The 26955-nt window shown below is 29.7% G+C and overlaps 1 protein-coding gene across 7 annotated transcripts in view; it reads right to left on the reverse strand.

Moving 5' to 3' along the window:
• Window positions 1-26955, reverse strand: part of LOC129908524 (FH1/FH2 domain-containing protein 3) — a 134163-nt gene that overhangs the window by 46167 nt on the left and 61041 nt on the right. For all 7 annotated transcript variants that reach the window (XM_055985087.1, XM_055985088.1, XM_055985089.1 and 4 more), the window contains exon 3: window positions 13047-13156. In XM_055985087.1, coding sequence (XP_055841062.1) covers window positions 13047-13156 — 110 coding nt within the window. The remainder of the gene's footprint in view (window positions 1-13046; window positions 13157-26955) is intronic.

The raw sequence follows: 26955 nt of genomic DNA on the forward strand, positions 1-26955 counted from the left end.
ACCAATGTTGAATTACATTAATGAGGTGTATTTTTCTTTAAAAAAAAAACAGAATAAGCAGAATTTTTTTGTTCAAATATAATGCTGGCAGAATTTTGAAAAGCAGAATTTTAAAAAGCAGAATTTTGAAAAACAGAATAGAAAAAAAGCAGAATTTTGAAAAACAGAATTTTCGCTGAAAAAGCAGAATTTTGAAAAGCAGAATTTTGAAGCCAGAATTTTGACCCGATCCCTAAAATAATATCATACGAATAGAAGGGGGAAAACCCTATACCTAAACATAAAAGAATTAAGAATTTTGTTCAATGTTTAATTGTTTAAAAGAAATAATAATTGTTTTTTTTTTGTTAATAAAAATTGATTTACTTCATGTTTTTTTGTTATTCGTAAATAGTTGCTGAGAAATCGTAATTTAAAAATACACTAGCCCAAAAAATTAAGGGAACAAAAAAAAATTATGATTTTTGATTTTCGACAGGCTGTATCTCAGTAAAAAATGATCGCATCATGACAAATCAAAAAGCATGTGAAAGCTACATTCTTCTAGTTTTAGGATTTTGTCACTAAATATTTTATTTCTAACGGTAAAATAGGTTAATCGTTGGAACTGTTCAAAAACCAACATTTTCAAGTTTTTTTTTGTTTTTTACTTTTCTCATAAAAAAGTGGGAAAATCTTTTGTGATGAAATGATAATAATTTTTAGAAATGCTATTTATTTGGCTTCAAGATTATTTTTTTTTTTAATTCTACGATTTTTTTTTAGACTACAATATCAGTCCTCGAACCAAAAACCATACTTTTGACTTTGACTATCAATATCTCAACAACGGATAACTCCACCGAAAATTTAAGGATACATTTGAAAATTTCATTTAATTCTCTACAAAGAAATTAAGTTTGTTTTGTTAAAAAAAAATTTTTGGTACATTTGATATCACTTTCGAAAAGCTATTAAAATAGGCCTTTTTACAGTTTTTTTTTTAGAAAATGTGGCGCTATTTCATAACTATGGGTGATAAGATTAAACTGAGGCTTCATTATTGAAGCTAAATAGAACTAAAATTAATTTGCAAAGTTTCATACTTATTCATCAAACAGTTTTTCTGTTGTGAGGGTTTGAATTTTTGAGATAATTTAAAACACCACATTTTTGCAGCTGTAAATGACTAATCTAATCATTTTTTTATGAGCAAAATCAAATTCTTTTGAGTTTATTTGAACATTTTATTAATAAATACCTTTTAAATTTTAGATAAACCAAAGAAAAATCCAAAATTTTCAAAAAATGGAAAAATATCCAAAAACGGTATGAATTTTTTTTTTCAAAATTAAAATTTTTTTGAAAACTTTTAATTTTCTTTGGTTTATCTAAAATTTAAAAGGTATTTATTAATAAAATGTTCAAATAAACTCAAAAGAATTTGATTTTGCTCATAAAAAAATGATTAGAAGTAAGTCATTTACAGCTGCAAAAATGTGGTGTTTTAAATTATCTCAAAAATTCAAACCCTCACAACAGAAAAACTGTTTGATGAATAAGTATGAAACTTTGCAAATTAATTTTAGTTCAATTTAGCTTCAATAATGAAGATTCAGTTTAATCTTATCACCCATAGTTATGAAATAGCGGCACATTTTCTAAAAAAAACTGTAAAAAGGCCTATTTTGATAGCTTTTCGAAATTAATATCAAATGTACGAAAACATTTTTTTTTTAACAAGATAAATTTAATTTCTTTGTATTATGGTAATTATAATAAAAAGTTAACAAGTGATTTCTTTTTAATCCTTACTAAGCTCACTTTACCAATATCGCAAGTAATAATAATAAAAAAAAAAAACTAAAAAAAAAATTAATTTTAACCTGTTATTTCAGTTGTTATTCTTTCAGTAATAAAAACTCTTTAATTAAATCGAATAAGCAAATGAAAACTTTTACACGATCTGAAAGGATCTTTTTATTTAAAAACAATTAACATTTTATTGGGGCATATTAAAAATAGGGGAGTCCCAGGAAAGTTGTGTGTGTGTATTTTTTTCATATTTCAAAAATATTGTTTTTAAAGAAAGATAGCTAAGTATTACCCGGATCTATGTGTATAATAAACTTTCTTAATAAATATTAAAGAACTACTCATTGCGGATATTAAGGGTTTTTTTTTATGTTTTAAAATAAAACCATCACTTTAGCACCTTTGTTTCGTAATGAAATGAAAGAGGAACCCCATTCTTCCCTATTCACATGAAACCAATAATATCCGTTTCAATTTTACAAGCTGCAAAACTTGACGTCAATACTTTCCGGTTTATAGCCATGCACTTTAATTTCAACAATAGTCTTTAATGTGTTTTAAATTGGAAACAAATAAAACGATTTACAAATAAAAAAATTGTAACTTTTAAAATGACGTTCATTTGCATGGCTCTGCTGGTACACGTTTTTCGCATGTAGAATCAACACTCTTTTGAGATGATTTCGCCACCAGACAAACAAAATTAAAAAGAAAAAATAACAACAAAACAAACAAAATGAAACACGAAATTTATCTCAAAGCTTACGTACCGAAAGTGATACTCGAATTTCATCAGAAGATCTTTATCACGTTGTATGAATGCTTGCTTAGCGCTACAATTATTATTTGCTTATAGCAAAAAAAAAAATTAAAAATAAAAATTACTACCAGTTGAGGTGTAGTTTAGAGCCCTGTAGCTCTATCTTCTTCTATGTGAGGGTGAAAATGTTTCATCTAAACATTTTGTATTTATTTTTTTTTCTCTAAAGTTTTTATGTATCTACATTAACTAAGTTAATTTATTCATATCTTAAATTTGTGCAAACTTTCAAAAAGAAGCGACATTTGACGTGTTGCATAAAGATATGATGTTTCTAGGTGACAGTTGGTTTGAGAGCGCTTGAAATGTCACATAAATGTCATAAAACTGTCGTAAAAAACCCAAAGTGATTAATCTAAGCAAAAATTATCAAGAGAAAACACTCTGACTTGGCTCCATTGTGATTGTGAATAAAATGAATTATGCAAATTTTATTATGTGGCGAGAGAGTTCGCTGAACCTGAAACAATTGGTCTTGAGATTTTATATGTATCAAATCAAACCCATAGGGCTTCCAATTATTGATTTTTTTCAATTGCTTCTATCTATAACTTGATAAATATCCTCCAATTATAACCAAAACAAAAGATACAAATAATAACAGATAATATACATAATCTGACATGTCAGCGTCGCCATCGTGTTCGGTTGGTTGGAATCGCTGCGCCATCACTTTTGTCTGTTCTACTTTTCTTGTTCGTACATTTTTCACGGTTACTGGTTCCATGGACTTCGTGTCAAAATTTAATTTATTCAAAAAACACATAGACAAATGAACAAAACAAAAATAACAAACATGAAAAACTGTACATATGGCAATGATGTATGTTAATCGGTCATTTTAACGGTTTTAAGTTGTAAATGCTCTTTTGTTGAAATTATTATTATACATAAGTTCGCGCATATTTTTCCACATGAATGAGTTTTTCTTATTGAATTTTTTTTTTATTTTATTTTTGTTTTGTTTTTAAATTGATTTTTTGTTTTTATTTTTACAGAATTTATGTACATACATAGTTTACAGGAATGTTAAGCCTATTTGATAGTTTATACTAATTGTTGACAATTTCTTCAGTAGGAAAGAAATGTCTATAAATATCATTTAAGGTACCTACAGAAAACCACCAACATGTAAAAGGAAATGTCAAACTTAATACAAAAAAAAAAAAATTCACGACCTTCGGGACATTTCAAAGACGACTGATATAGGTCAAGCCATATTTTAAACGTCTGGGTCTTAATAACTTTTAAAGTGATAAAATCTGATAACAAAAAGTGATAAAATCTGACTGACTCTTGAAGTTTATATCAGGACACATACATGAGACCCATTTTTGTCTATACCTTTTTTAACGAATTTTCCTTTCGGTTGTTTTCTATTATCGACAAATTGAAAGATTTTCGAGTCACTGTGGCGTATACGTACTATTTTTTTTATATTGAAATACTAAAAAGTCAATATAAAATTTCAGCAAATATTCCTTCTTGCGTGACTTTTTTTAGTAAAATAAATTCAATTTTTTTTGTGACAATAGGTCTTTTCTTATAATTTTCGACTGATACAAGTAGGAAAATACGTGGAAAATAAGAAAAGGTTTTTTGATAAGATGACTTCCGTCTTAACCCTTTCGGTACCAGCGTTACTCTCATGTAACATATCTTTAAAAATTCGTAAAAAATATTCCATCAAATAATTTTTTAGGTTTCGATGGCTTCATTGAAAGATAATAATGCCTAGTTACTGGATTAGTACAAAAAGCAAGTCAAATATTATACTTTTAATTTTTTTTTATCGAAAAAGGGACTGAAATCCTTTTTTTTTTTTTGCAAACATTTTTTTTTTTTTTTGACACGATAATACTGAAAAAAACATTTTTTAATATTGATTTTCATAGCTTGGGTTCGAAAGGGTTAAATTAAGCGGACAAATCTTCTTAATTTCTTAAACGCACCAATTTAAAAGTAATCCATTTAATTTAAGGTGAAAATCGTCATATTTTTATGTGAAGATATTTTAATAAAAAAAAACTCAGCAGATCAGGGTGTTTAAAAAAATGATTTTTCTTTTGCACCAGAGGGCTGGGGTTCGAATTCCAAGACAGCCAAATAGTTTTATTGTGTTTTTTTTTGCTCACAAATATTTTTTTTTATTTTCTTATGACGTTATCACGTAAAATTATCGTCCGTAAACCGAATAATAACCAACGATGTTTTTTGAAAAATTTTCAAAATTTGTATGTATTTCTTAATATAAGTAAAAAAATAAATTTTCTGCACCAAAAGAAAAAGAGCAATTAAAACCTGTAAGAAAATTACTTCTGTAGTTAATGTTGTAGCTTAAGGGGGGAAATCCCTCTGGAATCTTTTATTTTTGCATTATTTTTTTTTTGCATAATAAATTTATTTATCAACCGAAGAAACTATTTTCAGTGGTCTTTGTCTTAAATAAAGCCTCAAAAGTGCCTAGATAGTCCCGAAACCAATGCGCTTCGAACCTACCATAGTACGAAAACGAAAACTTTAAACGCATTTTTTTCGAAACTAGTTTTTTTCCGCGCCGTACAATGTAACTCAAAAACTAATGAAGCTATCGACTTGAAATTTGAAGCAAATTACTCCTTAATTTATTGGCCACAACATGAACCTAAAAGTTGAATAAAATTTGTACAGTAAATATTTTTTTTAACTACTTCTTTGTAAAAAAAACATGGTTTTTTTCGTTTTTTTGATTTCTAATTTTTATTTTTCTTTTAAACGGAAATTTAATTTAAGATGATTTCCTGGACCTGTGCAATGCACGGCGTAAACTAGAGGCGCCAACTTTGAAAGGCTCCAGAGCCGCCATTTTGTTATTTTTTCATTTCAAAAAAAAAAATTTTCAATACTTAATAATGTCAGTAATATCTTGTCTTTTTCCAAATTTCGATAAGAGCTTTCAGTTTTTTATAAAAAAATATTGAAAAAGGTGTCGTCCAGAGGGATTTCCCCCCTTAAGGTATTATATACAGAAGGACAGATCCATTTCGTTCGTATTTTGCCGTATTTTGTATTATCGCAATGTACAAATTCTAATAATATCTATATCGCAAGTAAAAACTCAACGAAATGGGGTCATAAATATTAATTATATCAGACCTTCTAAGATTTTTTAAATTTGTACTTTACAAGAAATTCTTCCAGATAGAATAGAATCGATTTGATTTACAAACTTATGACTCTTTGTAGTATATAACATTCTTATTTTCCAGGTGCGTCAAAGGCTTGTGATTCTCTTGTGTCATAAAATCCTTCTCATATTTATAGCCCACCTACGTGCATTCCGTTCCAAACTGTCACTTCATTGCCCGTGGTATTTTCCTTAAGTTCATCAAAAACAAACGTCAACTTCCTAGAGAGTGACTCTGAGCTCATATTTATAATAATTTGTATCTGCAATTCCTTGAATATCCCCGCCAGGCATTTTCTTGTGTTCACAAATCTGATTGCCAGATTCTTTAACAAAATGACTATGGTAATTGTTTAATCTTTTTCGATGGCAGCGCCATAGAATACAAATTGTCTTTGTCTTGTCTTGTCCGCAAACAGATAGCTGCTATATAGTTTTGCAAGATCATAAAAGACAATCATTTGCTGCTGCTTGATGCCGTGTGGAGTGAGTAATTCTTGTCATCACTCTGGTGGAGAACTTTTGTAACCCTTCGTTGTCAATTATTGTTTGCATATGCAAATGAGTTACGTGATATTATTAAACCAAAACATTTTTATATACCTACACACTCAGACGAAACACTACTTTGTCTCGAAGTCTTGAAGGCGGTGGGGGTACGGTGCGGTACGTTGGCTATTTGACGGTGATTTTTGGTAGTGTTGGTAGTGCTTTCGGTACTTACCGCCCGGGTGTTCATTTTACTTCTAGACGACTCAGTTGAGTCATTCATAGGTTTTTGTTTCAAGAAGTTTCACGTCTTGATATTTCAAAGAACTGTGAAGAGTAAGAGCGTAAACAACAAAATTGAAATTTCTGAAAAACGAATGACAGATTTTTAGATTTTTTTATTCTATATTCCGAAAATGTTGAGCCTTTCAGAATTCTGATTCATTTTTATTGAGAATTCGGTAAAATAGAAATTTTTGGAGACATTCTTTTTCTGTTAACCCTTCTTTTCTTTACCCTCTTTACCAGTGCTTCTATTAAAACAAAGTATCATTAGGCAAGTAGATTTATAGGGTAAATATTCACTTCAAACAACCTTCCTGCTTCGGTGCTTCGAGTCTTTATAAAGTGGGTGTTCGTTCAGACCACCTCAAACTTCTACTTTAAGGGAGTAGGTATTTAATACCCACTTGACTTGCTAAAAACAAAGAAATTTTAATTTAATACCCACTTGACTTGCTAAAAACAAAGAAATTTTAATTTCATTCCGTCAAACGAAGTAGTTTTTTTTTAATGCTCTAACGCTTTGACGTGTTTTTTTTTGCAATGTTATTGTACCCCACAAAAGCATTTAGTTACAAGCTTAGAGACATAGAAATGACGAAATAAAGAGTCTTTATTCCCCTCTTTTGACGGTTTTGTAGCTTTGTAAATGGAAACCCTCTATTTTTTATTGTTGTTTTATGTTTCTGTTTTAAACTTTAAAAACTACAAACGAAATTCTAATTGATTGTCAGTTTGAGCTCATGCACAATGATATTTGATATTTTTTTTTTTGTTAAATGTTTTTTGCTTAAGGTGAGTATACCCTTACATTTTTCTGACGCATTTTGAGTGCAATAAAAATTAGAGATAAGATTAATAACAATAAAGTGTTCTTTTATATATTTTTAAATTAACAAACACAAAACAAAAGGAATACTGTATGACGACTTAAAAACAAAGTTTTAAATATCCATAGATTTAAAATGGAATTAGTTTAGTTTCATATAGTTTATGATGACTTCAATAAAATTAGAACTAGAAATTGTGTTATTACAAAATTCATACCTAAAACATCTATATATCCTGTTTAAAAATCGTGTTTCTTGTATGAAAATAGTTGTGTTACATATAACCGCATGAACTTGGAAAGAAATCTCAGTCACAATAAATTGTAAGTTTCAAAATTCCCAAATGGTCCAAATGAAAAAAAATCACATAAAGACCTATGCATATCTTGATTGACTTTCTCTTAAACGATTAAACCAATTCCAATGAAACTTTTGTAAAAGAAAACGTTATGGTTACCTGAATATAAAAATTAAGAAATCTGATTTTTAAAATTTTTTCTAAAGTGATTAAGGTTTTTTTTTTCAAATTGAATTTGGAGGTTAACACCACTAAAAAACCTGTTTTCTGAATTTTAAAAAATAAAATAAATCGTGCCTTTTCCGCCAAATTATTAAAAAGTTATTTTTTTTTAAATTTATTTTTTCAATCACTCTTAATGATTTATTACTTTTTTTCAGTTTTTTGTCAAAAAGTAATAAAAAAGTAAAAAAAAAAGAATTTTATTCAAAAAGTATCTCTTAAATATTTAGCCATTGGTGTAACTAGCCCTTAATTGTAATGACTAAATTTACATATCGCAAGGGAAAAAAGAACTAAAAAAAAACATTCATGTTTTCTATAGAAAAAACTAAGCGATTAAAACTTCAAAGGAGATTTGGCGTTTTTGGGCCATGAGGATACATTAATGAGACTAGTCTCAAAATGAAGCTGAAGGTTAGTATATTCAATCTATGAATTTTTTTTTTCAAATCGTAAGTCAGGGTCTTGAGATACAAGGCTCCAAAGTACGTTCTGATAACCCTTACTTGTCATTTTTATATGCAAATATCATGAGAACTACAAGTGGTATATTGATGTTTTTGATGTCAAATGAAAGGTTGTTTTAGTGCCTTTTAAACAATATAAAATACATATTACACAAAACAAAGAAACGGCGAACTAATAAAGAAAAGTAAAATGTTATTTAAAAAAATCGATTTTTGTTCAAAATATTTATTTATTTTCAATTTAAATATGCTTACAATCAACACGCAGGTGTAGTTATAAAACTGTTTGAATTTTTTAGAATGCGGATTAGAAGCTTGTTTATTTGACCAAATTATGTTAGAGAGACACAAAAACTATAATTTCTTGTGATGAACTCTGGGCTACGCTCTTGTTTACATAAACTAGATTACAAAATAAATACATAGGTACTAAAGAAGATTTTCGATAAATCCACTCTTATCCCAGTTTTATTTTAAAATATATTTCTTAAAGCTTTTTGAAACTATAATAAAATGATAAGTTCTTTGAAATTAATTTAAATGGAATTCAATACAATAAACCAGTGTTCTAATAAAATTGTTCTTTACAATAACAACATCTTATTCGTTCCTTTTCTATAAGTGATCTCCCAAGTTTTTTGGAAAGTGTATTAGCCGATTGGTTTTCCCCACATAACATAATTTGGTCAGATAAACAAGCTTCTTAACCGGTTCTAATCGCATTCTACAAAATTAAAACAGTTTAATAACTACACATGCGTACGTGTCGATTGCAAGCATATTTAATTTGAAAATAAATGCCATTAATTTCGAACATCAATCGATTTTCTTTCTTCGTTTTGTGTAATATGTATTTTATATTGTTTAAAAGGTTAGTCTTTAACTACATAGCACCTACTTAACAACCTTTCATTTGACATCAAAAACATCAATATATCTCTTGTAGCTCTCATGATATTTGCATGTAAAAGGGACAAGTAAGGGTTATTAGAACGAATTTTGGAGCCTTGCATCTCAAGACCCTGACTTAAGATTTAAAAAAAAATTCATAGATTGAATATACTAACCTCCAGCTACATTTTGAGACTAGTCTCATTAATGTACGCTCATGGCCCAGGTCCCATATAATTTTGCCCCATCTCCTTTGTTAGCGATTGCGGCCATTTATAAGTGTTCAAAATTTTCGTTTTAGGCATGTAAAAAATTTTCTTTAGTAATGGTATCATAATTCCGTAATGTCCCTTATTCGGTTTCTTAAATTCCAAAACTCTGTAGGCAGGTATTTTAAAATTTAGTTTTCCAAAATTTTTTAATCTTTTCTTTTATATTATTCTGCTTTTATTTGTTTAGTGTTAAAAATGTTTGAATTTTAATTTTCAATTCCAACGCATTTAAAGAATTTAATAAAATCAGTATTATGGATTTATAGGATCTTAGAATATAGAATTTAAGATACATATTATACACTAGACTGATTCAAAAATTTTTTTTTTTTCTTTTGTTCAAAGCATTGTTGAAAATATTGTTGGAAATGACGAAAAAAAAAATACTGTAAAAGTTTCAGCCCTTAATGTTAACATTTAGTACCGCCGCATCGCAAATTTCTATTTCCCATACGATTTGTATGGGAAAGATTGTGTATTTGTGTTTAGAATTTTTTATCTTTTTAATGGGTCATCAAAAAGGCTAGATTTAATCATTTTCTTGTATAAAATTGAACGCTCTACAAAATTGCATTTATGAAATTTAAAAAAAAACGGACGCGAAAAATTAATTAAAATAATTTTTAGTTGAAAAAATGAATAATTCGAATTTATTGAAGAAATCTAAAATGGTAGTATTAGGGGTTTGAGAGTTATATAAAAGGATCTGTGAAACCAAAACACAACATAGAATACAAATATTCGAAAATTTTGCCAAATTTTTTGAAAAACCTAATAATTTCGTCAAAAAATCGGAAAAAAATGAGAAAAAATTACTTTTTATATTTTAAAGTTGAATAACTTCGAAACGCGGGGGTTAATCGAAAAAATTATTAAGAGCTTTTTTGTAGAGCGGACAATTTTATAAAAGAAAATGATTTTGCCAAGCCTTTTAGATGAACCATTAAAAAGATAAAAAATTCTAAACACAAATACACAATCTTTCCCATACAAATCGTATGGGAAATAGAAATTTGCGATGCGGCGGTACTAAATGTTAACATTAAGGGCTGAAACTTTTACAGTATTTTTTTTTCGTCATTTCCAATAATATTTTCAACAATGCTTTGAACAAAAAAAAAATTTTTTTTTTTTGAATCAGTCTATTATACACAATTTCAAAACTCCATCCATTTCCAAAAAGTTTTTCTAAAAGAAAGAAAAAAAGAATGGCTTTCTACAGATTGGAAAAAAATCCTTGGTCAAAAATAAAACGATCCTTTTTCTTGAGAAAGTGAAGTGGTCAAATCTAGAATAATAACAAAACTATGAAATTGAATAGAAAAAAGTTTAGTCGAAAAAATGTTTTCCAACATTGGGTTATCGAGATGCACATATGCACAGTACCTTGAAAAAAAATTCGACTTAAGGATTTATGCCTAAAATTGCTCACTGAAAAAACAACTTAAAATGAAACAAAACCACGTTGATTCAACTATTTGTCGGAATGATTTTGCGTTGAAGACGAAAATTCTTAAATCAAAGTAGAACATCGATAATTTAAACTGCCTTGCCGTTTTAAAACATCTTTAAATAAAAGTTGTTTCAACTTTGAAAAAAGCATCAATTTATTAAAAAAAAAAAAGAAAAAATTGGCAGCCACTGGGGATCGAACCTAAAACTCTTTAGTCACTAGGTGAATGCTTTACCATCGTGCTATCTGTTATCTCACTGTTGGAAATAAGGATGATAAAATGCAACAAAAGCTGAAATCCGACATAAATACAAAAATTTTCTTACGTTATTTCAATTTTAATTTAAAGTTGTTTCATGTTAGTTTTTTTCAACATTTTTTCAACGTTTTTTCTCTCGGTGTATTTTTTCATCAGCAATAGACAGAAATTCCAATGATTACTTTAAAAATGCATGTAAATCACAATGGATTAGAATTTTTCTTGACATTTTTGTATAGGGTAGAAATATGTAGTAAATTTTTACCACGTCAATTTTTTATAAGTGTATGAAATAAATAAAATGTTATTAGAATTTTGAACCTATTCAGCTTTACTATTCGAGCTACAGAATTTGAAATTGCTTAATGAATTTGACCATTTTTTTTTTTTAATTAACTATTCCACTTTTTATATTCGGTTGTTTTGGTCTTTTTTAAATCATTTCAAAATAAAAAAACAAAAACTATGCTTTTATTACATCTTTAATGCAAGAACTTAAAAAACACGACTTTCGAGAACTTTCCCACAATCGATCTTCTCAAGCATTAACTACAAAGCGTCAAAATTTTGACGTAGAATGTTCGACTTTTAAGGAGAATATATTTTTGCACTCACTCTTTTTTCTTATCAGGATTTTAAATATATTCTTAAGAGCAATAAAATGTTCTCATCTCTTCTTAAACTTCAAATCAGGGATGGAAAATTACATTTTTTAATTGTACTGAAAATTTAATTTGGACTGTACTGAAATGGATACAATTGTATTGAAATATATTTTTCACACGAGAAATTAATATAAAATTTAATCAAAATCTTTTATTTGCAAAAACTCTAAAATTTTGCGTATACATTTCACTATTTTCTGCGTAAAAGAGTAATTTTTATTTAATTTCGGTTTGAATAAATATGGAAAAAGTATACATATTCACAAAAGACTACAAGTATTAAAAAATTAAAAAAAAAAAAATGCAAAATTTAGGGGACCAAAAGTGCAATTTTGGTTTTCAGGTAATGGCTCAGTTTTGAACTTAAAGTTTGTTTTACAAACTTAAATATTCGATAAATACCAAAACTCTATGAAAATACATAAAGAATAACGTGTTTTCTTTGATTTTCATGAAATTTAATCTACACTAACCATGCCTTTTCCATATAAAAGTTTGCAGGTTTTCGGACTTAACGCTGTACTTTGAAAATTGTTTTCATTTTCTTTTCTGAATTTATAACAGAGTGAATTCAGTGTTTTGCATTTCGACTTTATTAGTCTCTAATTTGAACTGCATTTTCAATATTTGCTGATGAATGTCAAATAAAAAGGTTTACAATCAGTTTTATAAATATTAAAAAAAAAACAAGTCACTATTTTTACTCAAATTGTAACTTTTATTTTGGTTAAAAAAATCTAAACTAAATTAAAACTTAAACAAAAAGATCTTTCGTTTTAAATACTTTCGATTTCCTCTTTTTTTTAAATATTAGATTGCAAAAGAATTTTTAAGACACAGATTAAAAAATTGTATCGAATTTAGACAAATTGTATTTTTGTACTCGAGGAAACCCATTTGTATTGACTTTTCCAAGACTGCTTCAAATTTACGTCCTTGATCATTAACAAAGGATTAAATAATGTATTACATCAATATAATAATAATAATAATAATAAATCTTTAATTTTTTACATAAAATTCTCATCTTTCGTTCTCAAAATTTATAACCTAACAGCCTTTTAAGTAAAAAAGAATGCCATTCCCATCATCATCATTTACATAAAAAACAACACTTATATTGAAACTATAAACTTACTTTGTATTGAGCCCTTCAATTTCTTCCGTTTGTTCAGCTAAGGAGGATTCCAAATCAAGATAAGCTCCATAGTCTCCATCCTTGTATACTTGTAATGCAGCATCATCGAGCTAGAAAGAAAGAAAAAAAAAATAAAGAAGTCAATTTTAGAAAAAAACACAACCATTAGTTAACAAAACGATTTAGCAATAAACACATCAATAGAAAAAAGAAGAAGAAGAAAAAAGAAAAGCAAGGCCCCTGCTAAACAAAAGCCTCAATTAATCACATGTCGTGCCACCCACTTCCTCAATTCTATCCCCTCTCATCATCTTGATTATCACACAGAAAAGAGCGAATGCTACTCTAACATGTTTGATGTTTTTATTCCCAAACAGATCCTCTTTCTTTATTTTTTTTTTCTCAAGACATCTGAGCCTTCTGGGCTCCACTCTACTCTACAAAGCTAGGTTATATTGAGATGCTAGAGCTGCTGGGAAATGCGAAGGAATATCGAACAAAGAAAATTAAAGAGCAACCCTAAACGACGATTTAAATGCAAAACACTTCACAATTTAAAGCAACAGCAGCTGGAAACGAAAGAAAAAAAAACAACTTAAGGAGACGATTGCAATGGCAGGAGGGAAAACTGCCAAGTCCACACTAAAACTAAAGACTGAACTACTAGGCTGCCGCAATTGGCAAATTTTATACATTCACCTTTGGTAATAAATAACCTAGCAGCTAGCACTTGGATCTTGGACGTCGCGTTTGGTCTTGGGTCGTAGTAGCAGCCAGTTGGATTGCAATATTGCAGCAGCCAGGGAAAGAGAGAACTCTTCTTCTACTTGCTTCTTTTTAGATCTTGACTTTAACCAAGGAGGCTCTATAGAAAGATAGATACTTGGTCTATCCAAATCCAACCAAAGCACATGTATTTCTTCATAGTAAATTAGATACAACACACAACAAACGGTCAACCCATTGGTTGTGTATCTTTAATTTAATGCTTCCGTTTTGAATGTTGCATACGTATTACATACATAACGTTAAAGAAAATTGTTGCTTCTTTCAAATGAAGAAGAACTTCTTTAAGCCACTATAGTATACCAACTTTGTCCAAGTTCCTGTTGCTTTTTCATCGTTCTAGCCTGACAATAGCAATAGATAAATATGGAAATGGATTAAGCACATGGATTCGATTCCATTCAGAGATTTACGCATCCTATAAGTTAGATGGGTTCCTTGAGCTATAAGCTATAAGCATATGGGTTCTGTATAAGGAATCATGGTTGCGTGCTAAGCGATAGTTTTATTTAGAAAGTGATGCACTTGAGAAACTAGAAACTTATACATAAGTCAGCGAGCTGTAGCTGTGTGAAAAAGTTTAATTTGGAATATGGTTAAACATTTCATTCGTAGTTGGTTCCGTTCACTACAAAGGTACAGATGGTAAGAGATTTTTGTAGGTATGCTTAAAACAATTTTTTAATGAACGAACATTTATGTAATAGCTAATTTTATAGTTTGGAAGTAATTCACATTTAAAGCTGGTAAGCCAAATAATAAAAAACCGTTAAAAAAACCGATTCTAATTTTGAACTTTCAGTTAGCAAAACTTCAAGATGATTTATGCTCAAAAATAACTATTTTTAATGTTAACCAAGTTATAAGAAGATTGAATTCAGCCTTTAAGTAATAAAGCAGTATTTTTAACGATCGCTAGCAAAAGTAGACTTTTTTAAAAGGATTTTTATTTGTTTTATCTTTGAAGAAAATATGTAGTTCAATTTTGGCAAATGACCAACTTCATTTTATGTGAAAAAAAGATGTTCTGCATTAAAAAAAAATCTCATGTGAAAACGTGGGCATTAAATACTGTTTTTTTTTTTAATATTCGTCAAATTTTGACAATTTGGCCTTACAATTAGGTTCAATATTATAGTTGAAATAGCTTATGTACAATTTTTTTGAAATTCAACGAATATAAAAAAAAAATATCTAATGTATTGAATTTTTGTTTTTGCAAAACATTTTATGATTGCAATTTAATTTTGTTTTTAATGCAAAATATTTTTAGCTACAACAAATATTTTTTTTTTAAGATACAAACACTTTTCAATTGCAATAAATTTTTTTTTCAATGCAAATTTTTTGCAGTTGCAATAAATTTTTTTAATACAATTTTTTTACTTGCTCTATAGGGTATTGGTTTCGTGTCGAAAAAAAATTGAGGTTTTAACAAAACCAACATTATGATGATGGAGAATTCCAAAAAAAAATGGATCTCGCAATTCCGTCCGTGCGTCTGTGCGTCTGTTCGTCCATCTGTACATATTCCCACAGCCTAAACGGGTGGATGGATTTTCTTCAAATTTGGTACAGATGATTTTTATGGAATTCTGAAAGTTGTTTTTTTTTTTTATATCTTACTTAGAAAGTGTACCTCCTATACAAATTTTTCGATTTCTACCAAATATCTTGAAAATGGATCTAACGATTTTGATTTTACTTTGCAAACGTTATATTTAATTCAATTGCAATAAAACTGCATTTTTTTTTTTCAAAAAAAGTCAAACAATTTTTTTTTTTTCATATAAAAACGATTTGCCCTTAATGTCAGCTTTTCCCCAACATCAACAAAATTTCTTTAAAATTTTTATAGACGCAGCTCTTAAAATCTACAAGTAAATTAACATAAAAATGTTTTAAACTGCAAGAGCAAGTACGTGCGATACCAGTCGTGCATTTTATTTTATTTGCAACAATTATATTTTTCCAATTTAAAAATTTTGTTTAATGATATTGCAACAACGTTAGTACCATAGCAAAAACCTGTCAAAAATGTATTTATTTCATATCGCATAGAGTGCTTCTGTCAATACAAAACTAACAGTAAAAAATATTTGAATTTTTATTTACAATAGCAAATTATTATTATTTGAAAGCAAATTTGGTAAAACTGGAACTTTTGCTTGAGAAATTCTAGCGGCAAACATTAATATACAAGGTGTCCCAAAAGTAATGGTCTAAACTAAATATTCCTAGGGGTTCTCAGAATTCAAATCTTTACGGTTTTCGATAAAATGCACACTGAAAATAATAAATTTCGTAAAATTACGAAAATCGTTTCATACACTACATTTTCGTTGGCCCAACGAAACTTTCGTTGGCTCAACGAAAATATGTAATTTTTCCTAATATGAAAACCTTCATCAATTAATGAAAACGTTTCATACACTTTTTCTCCCTTTTTAGTGCCAAAAAATCCAATTTAATGAAAAGATTCATCACTCAACAAAAAATTTCATACTCATTTTAAAGGATAAAAATAAGAATTTTTTCCTTACTTCATCAAATTTTTCATTAAGTAACGAAAAAATTCATTAGCTTATGAAATTAAAAATTAACTAACGAAAATCTTCATCAGCTTATGAAAATAAATTATTGGCTTATGAAAATTCTTAATAGACTAATGAAATTTTACATCGACTTATGAAAAAATACATCAATTAACAAAAAAAAAGTTTCCTTAGGAAAAAACCTAGACTACAGAGTACGTTTTATTTTCGTTTGTTGTGTGCATTTCTGGTAGTCGAAGTCCCAGTTCGTCACAGTAATATTCAGTAATATCACGCGTAATAAATAAAAAAAAATAAATAATACAAATAATACAAAAAAAAATTCATTAAAAATTAAGTGGTTATTATAATATTGCAAGCGCCCAAGAAGCTGATCCTACCAAGAGTAGTTAAAATAAACTCCTTTACCAAACTCTTAAAATCGTCACCTTTACCAAACTCTTCAAATTTAAGTCTTGGACGAGTGGATGAACAATGAGATCTTGGAAAGTAAGTACCATTCGATTATTCATTATTGCTTCCTATAAAATATTTTTTTTTTTTGAAGTATTCTAACTTTTTGTTTTGTTTTTCTATTGGTTTTTTCTTTCAGATTCCAAAGATGTCATCCTAATCTAACTAATGGATATGAACTTAATTCAAATTAAAAAAAAGTCTACGATAAAGCTGATTGGCATAGGAGATACAACAAATCCCTGAAGGAATGTGTTTAATTTATTTTTTATTTGTTTTTGTGTATTAAATTTAATTTGTTTATTCCATGTATTTTATAACCCCTCTCATTTTTTAAAATTAAAAGTTCAAGTTCAAAATAACAATTTTTTTTGTTTTTAATGGTAAACAATTTTCGATCCGCTCCACTTTTTTTGAATTTCAGGTTTTTTATTCCAAACTTTAGGAAAAATTTCGTAGGCTTACAAAAAATTCGTAGGATTACGAAAATAAAGTAAGCATAATCTACTAAAACAATAAAGTGAATCTTCTTCGTTGGCTATAGGTCTTGATTTGAGTCTATCTTTTCTTCTTTGTCGACGTTTCACGTGTGCTTACACGCTTCTTCAGGACTAAGAAAAATAATTCTAGAAAGCTCTAAAAACGTATAGAATAAATACTTATCTTGAATCCTCTAATGATCCCCAATTGATTGCAGTTGATTAAAGTTTAGGTTTTTTTTATCAAGCTTATATATTTTGAAAATCAATAAAAAATGTCTTGAAAAAGACGTTTTTAATTATCAAAATTTCAAAACATAAAAACTTTTTTAATTATTTGATAAGAAATTCAAAAATGTTTCTTATCAAATTGAGTTGATAATTCAACTTAAAAATTCTTTTTAACAAACTGACTATAAATACTACTAAGCCCTTCACAATCCGATCTCTTATTTACGGTGTTGTCTGTATCTAAAATATGTAACATTTCTAATATCATTCTCTTATTATAATGCTTTTCTGATTGTAAAATATCTACATTGTTATAATCTGGCCTATGTCCCTCACCTATACAATGCAAAGCTAGAGCATTCTGAAAAAACTGCTGCGATTTTCTTGGATTTTCGTAAACAACCCAATTGATTTCAACGAAAGTTTTGGTACGAAACGTTTAAGTACCTTAAAAACTAAAATTTTACAAACATTTTCAAAACCCAAATTTTTTTATTAAAAATGGTTCAACCATTTTATTTTAAAAAATTCATTTTTTTTTAATGGATCGATGATTTGTTTGAAATTTTCTATCTTGATGTGGATTAATATTCTTTGCAGTATTTTTTTATTTCTAAAATATTCTCTAATTTTTTGTAGGTGTAAAAATTATTTTTTTTTTTATTTTCTTGGTACAAAATTTCTTTCGATAATTTTTTTTTATATTTTGGAACCTAGTACATTTTTTTTTTATCCTTTACCAAGCCAAAAAAAGTTTAATCAATCATTTCATAATGTCCATCGAAATTTTGAAATCTAGGTATAAAACTCTGAATAACAAAATTCCAAGTCAAAAATTTCATCAAATTCCGTTAAATGGTTCAGATTTTATAAGACTTGTAAGACTTCTTATTTATTCAACACAAATATTTTTGTATTATTAAAATGATAAAGAAGGTATTATGCCAGTATTATTTTTTTGCGTTAAAGCATAGTGTATGTATTTTATATTCATTGCATTTTAAAACCAAAAATTTCGGCCACCTATGTCGGTTCCAATTAACTTCTTACACATACACAATTTTTAAAGTTCTTTTCATTCTAAATTAATTGTATCAATTTCAAAATTGAATTTAATTCTTCAAATGCAATTCAAACCACGTCTCATATACAATTCCCACACTAAGAATACCTTTTACTTAACAAAGCACCGGAACCGGTGGTGTCGGTCGGAACAATAAACATCATAAATACCACTACTTTGAGTACATACAAATAGCGTCTTGAATACACAACTTCGTTCAACGAAACGAAGGCAAAGACAGAGACATGACGAATAATCAAATAGATTAGAAGATATAGAAATGACAGTTAAAGAAAAAAAAAATACAAAATCAACTAAAACTTAAATAAACAGTTAAAGTATCTATTTATTTTTTATTTGAAGCACATCATCAAATAAGTTTCACAGAAGATCACTCACTCATGCACACTTATTTTTATTATGATGACTTGCATTTGAATTTGAAATTTGCAAGGTCCAAACGCTGCTGCAAGTCAAGACTGGTTCGTCAAAGAGTACACCATCTTTGGGATTTTAATTACGTTGAATCTTCAAAGTCTTGAGTCATAATGATGTGGATGAAATGCAAATTGTCTAGTAGGTAGTATTGATTTATTAGTTAACAGAAATTTTGTATCAGAAAGTTCAGAAATTTAACCTGGATTGGAATCCTTTTTTTCTTTGAAATAATTTTAATTAATTATTTTCTTCTGATTCAATTACTCATTAGGCTTTTACCACCGCAAAGATCATCAACAATTCCATTGAAAAATATTACCAAGAAAAAAAAAAAAATATCTACAAATGCCATCTTCTCGTACCTACAATTCTAAAGTTGATGGTCAGAAAACAGAAAAACAACAAAACACAAGAATAGAAAAGTCATCGGCCTTCTTACCAATGTCATCTTAACAGAAGATACCCATTATAACCTTCCCACTACCAATAAACATTTATATAAAAAGATACAGATATACTCTAAAGATTCTTTCATTCAACGCAGCATCGTGATGTACAGAAAGAAAAAGAGTGCAACAAACTCTTTTGCTTCTTCTTCTTTATAACTTTTATCTCTTTTGAAAAAGAAGAACTTGAAGGAACCCCAAGGGATACCTTACCTATATTGCGCGCGCGCGCTAGGCGGGATCAAGTTAAAGAAGAAGAGTCTCCTCTCGGAAACTGCGAAACGAATTCAAGGTTTATTTTTAGAGCGCTACGCTTGTAATACATCATTTACAAATAATACAACCGACAATATAAATTCCTAGCATCTATTGTTTGTAATTGCTGTTGCTTCCTTCTATAGGGCTAAGGCCGGCCATCAGCTTTGCGGCCGGAACGAGCTTGACTTAAGCGCGCGTCTTCTTCTGCGAGCTCTATCTCTCTCGGCTGTGGCAGTTGTAAGCAGCATTATTGTCTGATGCTGTGTTATGGGGTTGCAGCAGGGCCAGGCGTTCGTTGTTTGGTTTGTTATGTTGTTTTGTTGCATGTGAACATGAACACAGAACAACATGCGTGTCTTGATAAAGGTACTTCTTTGACCTCCAAAAGGGGTGCGGCAAGGTATAATAGTGGTAGATCTGGATGTTTTGTTTTGTGTTCAAACGTACACTTAGTAGATTTTACAGAATTTGATAACTCCATTGTTTTGGTACAATGGCGGCGGTATGCAGGCGATGCAGGCGGTGTGGCCCTTTTCTTTACTGTTTTTGGAATTGTATCTATGAATTCAATAATAGTTGTTAGCATTGGTCGTTTCTTACGTATATTCTACGTATATATGTAATTATAAGTTTTAAATACAAGAAATTTTGAAACAATTTTCTTATTTGGTAATGAAAGTAGTGTTTGTTTTGCAAGACTTTCGACAGCCATAAAATTCGTTCTTTACACTAATCACTTTATCACTAGGAAATCGCTTGGTACCCCTTTTTATTTTTTTTTTACTGTTACAATAATAATCATTTTTATTGTCCGGTTTTGGCTACATAAACTATGAGATAAACCATAAAACCCAGTTTCGATCCATGGAAGTCGGTAGGACTATTGCAGTATCTAAAGTAATTGGAACATACCAGGTTGAATGGAGCCTTGAGGTAAATTGAAAATGAACAACTTAACGAAATTATTATTAAGACTTAAATTTTACTGTTTTTTTGTTCTCTATTATTTTTCTCCAAAAGAAAAAAATAGTTGCAGAATAAAATTTTTCTTAAAATAATGAGGAATTGTTTAAACTTTAAGTCAACTTTAAGTCCGCAGCAAAAATGCAGTTAAATGATAAAAACACAAAAATAAATCACTTTTTGTCACGTCAAGATCTACATATGTATATGCCTCGAAAAGTAACCAAGTTATCTTATGTTTGAAAAAAAAAAATTACCCAATAAAAATGTACTAAAGAAAATGTTACTCATACGCCATAGTGACTATTAAGTTTAAGATTGGTACAAGATTTTTCATAACAAAAATAAATCAATATGCGAACTCTGCTCTTTTTAATTACAAATATTCAAATGGCTTTTTCCAATTACATACTTTTTTGAATTTTTTTTTATTGAAATACTCAACTCATAAAGTTAATTTTCTATTTTTAAAAATGACTTTCCAATATTTTATTTTCATAAGGTTTTGACTTTTTCGTAGCTAAAGGAATCAAACGAAATCACATAAGTGTCCAAGGTAATTATGACTTGTCATCAGAACATACTCCAGTGATTCTAACACTAAGTGAATCGGAAGTAATAGAAAAAAGTAATCCAAAGCTTATAAATAAGAAAACAAACTGGAGTGATTTTAGAGAAAGGCTTTTAAGTTTTATAAATTTAAGATCTCCCATGGATACAATCGAGCAAATTGACCATGAAGTGGAACAATTTATTGCTGATGTGCAACAGGCCGCTGAAGAAAGTACTCCAACATTTTCTAATAGAAGACAAAATGAAATAAAATATCCTTAAGAGATAAGAGAGTTGATAATAGAGAAAAGAAGAGCTCGAAGAAAATGGCAAAATACTAGATTTCCAGATGATAAAACAACGTTTAACCGTATAAGCAACAATCTTAAAAAACAAATTTATAAATTCAAAAATGATTCACTCAGTACATTTCTAAAGAATTTAACGACTGATGCTTCAACCGATTTTTCGCTATGGAAAGCAGCCAAGCGCCTGAAAAGACCGCAGTTACTAAACTCTCCCTTGAAATCTCAAGATGGGAAATGGATCGGTAACCCAAAAGAAAAAGCTAACCTTTTCGCGGAGCATCTTGCGAATGTTTTTAAGCCATACCCAACAAACGCTGCTGAAAATAGCTTACAGTTAGTTGATAAGATAGATGAAAGTGAAATACCAATTGTAAGATTAAAAGAAATAAAAAGTATGTGTTTACATCAACTATCAAATAAAAAATCACCAGGTTACGATCTAATTACTGCTCAGGTTATGAAAGAAATGCCTTTGAAAGCCTTCATAAAACTCCAATATATAATAAATGCATGCCTTAAGCAACGGTATGTCCCACACCATTGGAAAATTGCTGAAGTTATTGTCATACCCAAGCAAGGTAAGCCACCTACAGAAGTGACGTCTTACAGACCAATATCGCTAATACCAATTATGGCAAAAGTTTTTGAAAAACTGCTTCTGAAGAGACTTAGCAAAATTATAGAAGAAAGAAGGTTAATCCCAAATCATCAGTTTGGCTTTAGAAATAAACATTCCACGATAGACCAAGTTCATAGAATAACGGATGTAATAGAAAAAGCATTAGAAGAAAAACAAGTCTGTTCAGCTATTTTCTTAGATGTTGCTCAAGCCTTTGACAAGGTTTGGCATGAGGGACTTGAGTACAAACTGCAAAGGGATCTTCCCAGACAGTACTATGAAATATTAAAATCGTACATCTCAGACCGATTGTTTAGAGTAAGGTACGATCAAGAATATTCGGAATTGAAGAAAATAGAAGCCGGTGTACCACAAGGAAGTGTCCTAGGTCCTACCCTGTATTTACTATACACAAGGGATATCCCAGTTGGGAATCACACCATAATGGCTACTTTTGCAGATGATACCGCAATTTTGGTACCCGACAAATGTGTCTCTAGGGGAGCAGTAAAGCTGCAATATGCCGTCGACACAGTCAGAGATTGGACCGAAAAATGGCGTATCAAACTCAATGAAACAAAATCTTCACATATAAACTTTACAAATAAAAAGATAAACAATATTCCAATATTCATTAATAATCAAGCTGTACCTTACGCCAATACGGCCAAATACCTTGGAATGACTTTGGATGCAAAGCTAAAGTGGAAAGAGCACATCAAAAAGAAAAGAGAAGAACTAAACTTGAAATATAGAAAAATGTACTGGTTACTTGGTAACAACTCTGATTTATCAACCCAAAACAAAATAATGCTGTATAATCAAGTACTAAAGCCTGTTTGGACCTATGGTATCCAATTATGGGGCTGTACAAAGAAAACTAATACCGAAATCATCCAAAAATTCCAAAACAAAGTCCTTCGTGGAATAGTTAATGCACCTTGGTACATAAGAAATAGCGATCTACATCGTGACCTACAAATAGAAACGGTTACAGAGGTTGTTAAAAAATACGCTGTATCGCATAATCAGAGACTGCAAAGTCATACCAATTCTGAAATGGTGTCCGTCTTGAATACAAGAAACCATGTTCGGAGATTAAGAAGAACCAAGCCTCATGAGCTTATGGTCTAAAAAAACATGGGAAAGTATTAAAAGTTTAAACTTCCCCCAAAGTGATTTTACAAAGTTAAGAAAGAAAAATCTGATGTCGATCTCTCAAGATTGGTCCTGATAAAGAGGTGGTTTTAGTGGTTAAGAGTCCCACACTACTTGGTGTCGAATACTGCCAAGTGTCTTTTGAAGATTTCCTCCCGTCAAAAAAAAAAAAAAAAAAAAAAAAAAAAAAATAAGGTTTGTTTAATGAAAAAAATCTAGGACAGAACAGACCAGACCAGATCAGCGCAAGTTTGTAAATACTGTCAGAACAAGAGAGAACAGAAAAGTTCAACTTCATATTTAACAAGATTGATTAACAGATCAGTTGCAAAATTGTAAATTCAAAAATCATTTCTTGAAATGATTTTTTACTTAAATAAATAATTTACTAGCACTCAATATTCAAGTACTTTTTTTTTTTTGTTATTAATCAAAAATTCTTAAGAAATACACTTTTTAAAATCTTACTTTCCCTTATTTTCATCACAATCAAGCAAACAGATGACAAATAACACTTTTCACTCACATTCTCTACATAAAAAGTAGGAGCAGAAAAACTTGAACTTTTCTGTGCTGAAAAACTTCATAAAACATAAAATGACAGATTGTAGAACAAGTTGTGGAGAGATTTTTTTTCATGAAACACAAAAACTTGTACTTTTCGAATATTTTCTGTTCTTTTATGTGCGGATCAGATTCATTAAACAGACATTTTGTTTCTTTTATTGACATACTCAACTCATAAAGTCAATTTTCTATTTTTAAAAGTGACCTTGCAATATTTTAATTTTCTTCTATTTAATATCAGCTTCAATCTCTTATTATAATTTTCGTAGTCCAACGGTTCAAGTGGCCAAAACATTCTTTAAACTTAAAATTTTAAAAATAATGTTTTGAAACTCAAATAATTTTGCCTACTCCCTAAAAGCAACTTTAACTTTCAGACTACTCATTACTAATCCATTGTAAGGATGAACCACAACAAAGTGCTGTATAGCGTGAAAATGGTTTTAATTCCCAAGTCAATCCCAAAAGAGAAACACCAAAAGAAAATAAACTCTATATCCTGCCACATTATAGTGGTGGCGAACTAACAGATAAGCGGCAAGAATATTACAACTTGCAACGTATAGATACAAAAGAAGGTAAACTGGAACTAACATCCCCGCACTAACTTACAAACCATCATAGAGTGCATCCGAACACGGCAATCCTCTTTTTGAAAACAGGTACAAATCCACTGGATGGAGTCTAAAAGTAAGGGAAATGTTTTCTTGACCATTGCCTTTGGTCGTCGTTGTCAGTCGGTGTGGTCAGTGACCAAGGACATCGTGACTTAGCGACATCTGCAGAAGAACTTTTGCCATACCATCAGAATAGCCCGAGTTGCCCATAAGGCTGGGCAAAGGGTCAGATTAAGATAGTAGGTGCAGTCCAGTGTAGTGTACACGTTATTTGCAAAGTATATACCTTTTGCTATTCTGGATTCTTGGTGTGTTCCAGAACAACAATCGGGATAGTCCTTTGTGGTGTAGGTGAAAGGTGTGGTCAGTTCCGTACACAAACTATATTTCCAATTCAGTTCATATAATTGCATTAGAAGAAGAAGATGATGATTTTCTGCACAAAAAAAAAAGGGTGCAGCTTTGTGGTCAACCATTGTATGTAGTCTTATGATTAATAGCATTTAATGGTAGAGAACTTCTATTGTGTAATTCAACTACCCGCCGCCAGGGGGGCATTTTCTTGAGCGAGTACATCAGCATATTAAACTTTTACCCAACTCATATCGCCAGCCAGGCGTGGAACTAGCAAAACAGAGGAGGTGACTGCCTCAAATCATCTTATTATTCTCCAGACTGCCCGTCCAGAGCCAAGCCAAGCGGAAATATGTAAAGTAGTCACTTGTTGTCGACGCCACCGCTTCTTCTTCATTTTTTACTCCACCTTTGCCTAAGATCGTCTGTCAGTCTGCTTCTGGCTGTTTGCCTACACTCTCCATCACACGACTCACCTGCTAGTTGACATGATTTGAGAGAATATGTCAATTTTGCAATCTTACGCGCTTCAGCTGAGTTATGGAACACTCATATAAGTAAGTAGTGAAGGCAAAAAACAAAAACAACAACAGAAAAAGTAAGTAAAGCCTTTGTTGTAGGTGGCACCTCTTCAACTATAGTCTATGTTTGGTTTGGTGGGAACTTTCAAGTTTGTGTTCCCTACTTCTTCTTCAATTGTTGCAGCTACTTCATGCTTAGTCGGACAGTCAATATGATAAACGATTATATTATTCACACATGACAAACTTCCATATGATCATACAGTGGGGGTTTTTATCAATTATTTCAGGCTAAAAATTGTCAAACAAAGTTTTTGAAGGGGTTTTAAATCATTGTTTAAAGATATGATAAAAATATTTCCAACTTTTATGAACCATATTATTCTTATTTTGAACTAACTTTGCCCCACTGTAAAATAAAGATACATCGGCTATTTGCCTATAATGATTAACATACGTTGAGTGTGGTTATGGAATTAATGAATAAAGTTGAAAGAATTGAATTTGTATAATTACAATTAATTCAAAAAACTTACACAAATGAATGACAATTGTATGGTGAATGGTGATGCCTCTGGATATGCGTTTATAAGCATATTATGAATAGGTGAGACCATTACGCAATGTATTGAATTTTATTTGAATTATTACTAAGGTGTACAAGGAAGTTGAGTCAGGTTTTTATGCTAGAAATTGACTTGTTTCAATAGAATTTGAAGGAATGGTGTGTGTTTGTTGTGTTTCTTATGACAAATTGTCAATGAGTTTGACAATTCATCAGCAAATCTGATATATTTCTTCTGAATTTATCAAACAATTCTATCAAGAATGTAATTAATAATGTAAAGGATATGTAGAATATGTCACGCATTAGCATTTCGTGTAATGACTTTGTGACATGTCGTCATGACACTTCTTGAAAAAAATTTTCAAGAGGAAAATATGGAATATTGCATTATAAGACTTTTGACATTATAAGAATATAATTTTTTTTCGTGACATTTTGGGAAATCTTCTTGAAATTTGAAAGATTTTTTTAAAAGAGACCTTGAAATGTCAAAATTTTAATGTTATTTTTTTCTGTGCTTTCTGTCCGAAAATTTTAAAAAGCACATTTTAAATTTCCATTTAGTAACATTACTATATGCTCATCAATCACTTGCACTGCTGAACTTTTGACATTTATAGGGTGGAAATATTGGTATGTGTTTTTTTGTTTTTGTTTTGTTTAAATGTGATGGAGTCCCTTTTGATTGCCTTTAATGTTTGTTTCACAATAGTTTTCTCAACAAACCAAAAATATTTCCAATTTCATCTAATTTTAACTATTAATCTGGGAGTGCCTCATGGCGCAGTACTTGGACCAATTTTTTTTTTATTTTCCTAAAATTTGCCCTTTGTTTTTATCACAAGAATTATTCTTTCTTTGAAGGAGCATTTCAAAAATAGATTCAATCCTTGTTTGTGTGGACATGACGCATCACCTTCTAAAAAAATCTGGTGTGTAACAGGAGCCTATAAAGAAATTTCTTGCAGCTCAC

This window comes from Episyrphus balteatus, chromosome 2 (assembly GCF_945859705.1).
Source record: "Episyrphus balteatus chromosome 2, idEpiBalt1.1, whole genome shotgun sequence".
Lineage (NCBI taxonomy): Eukaryota > Metazoa > Arthropoda > Insecta > Diptera > Syrphidae > Episyrphus > Episyrphus balteatus.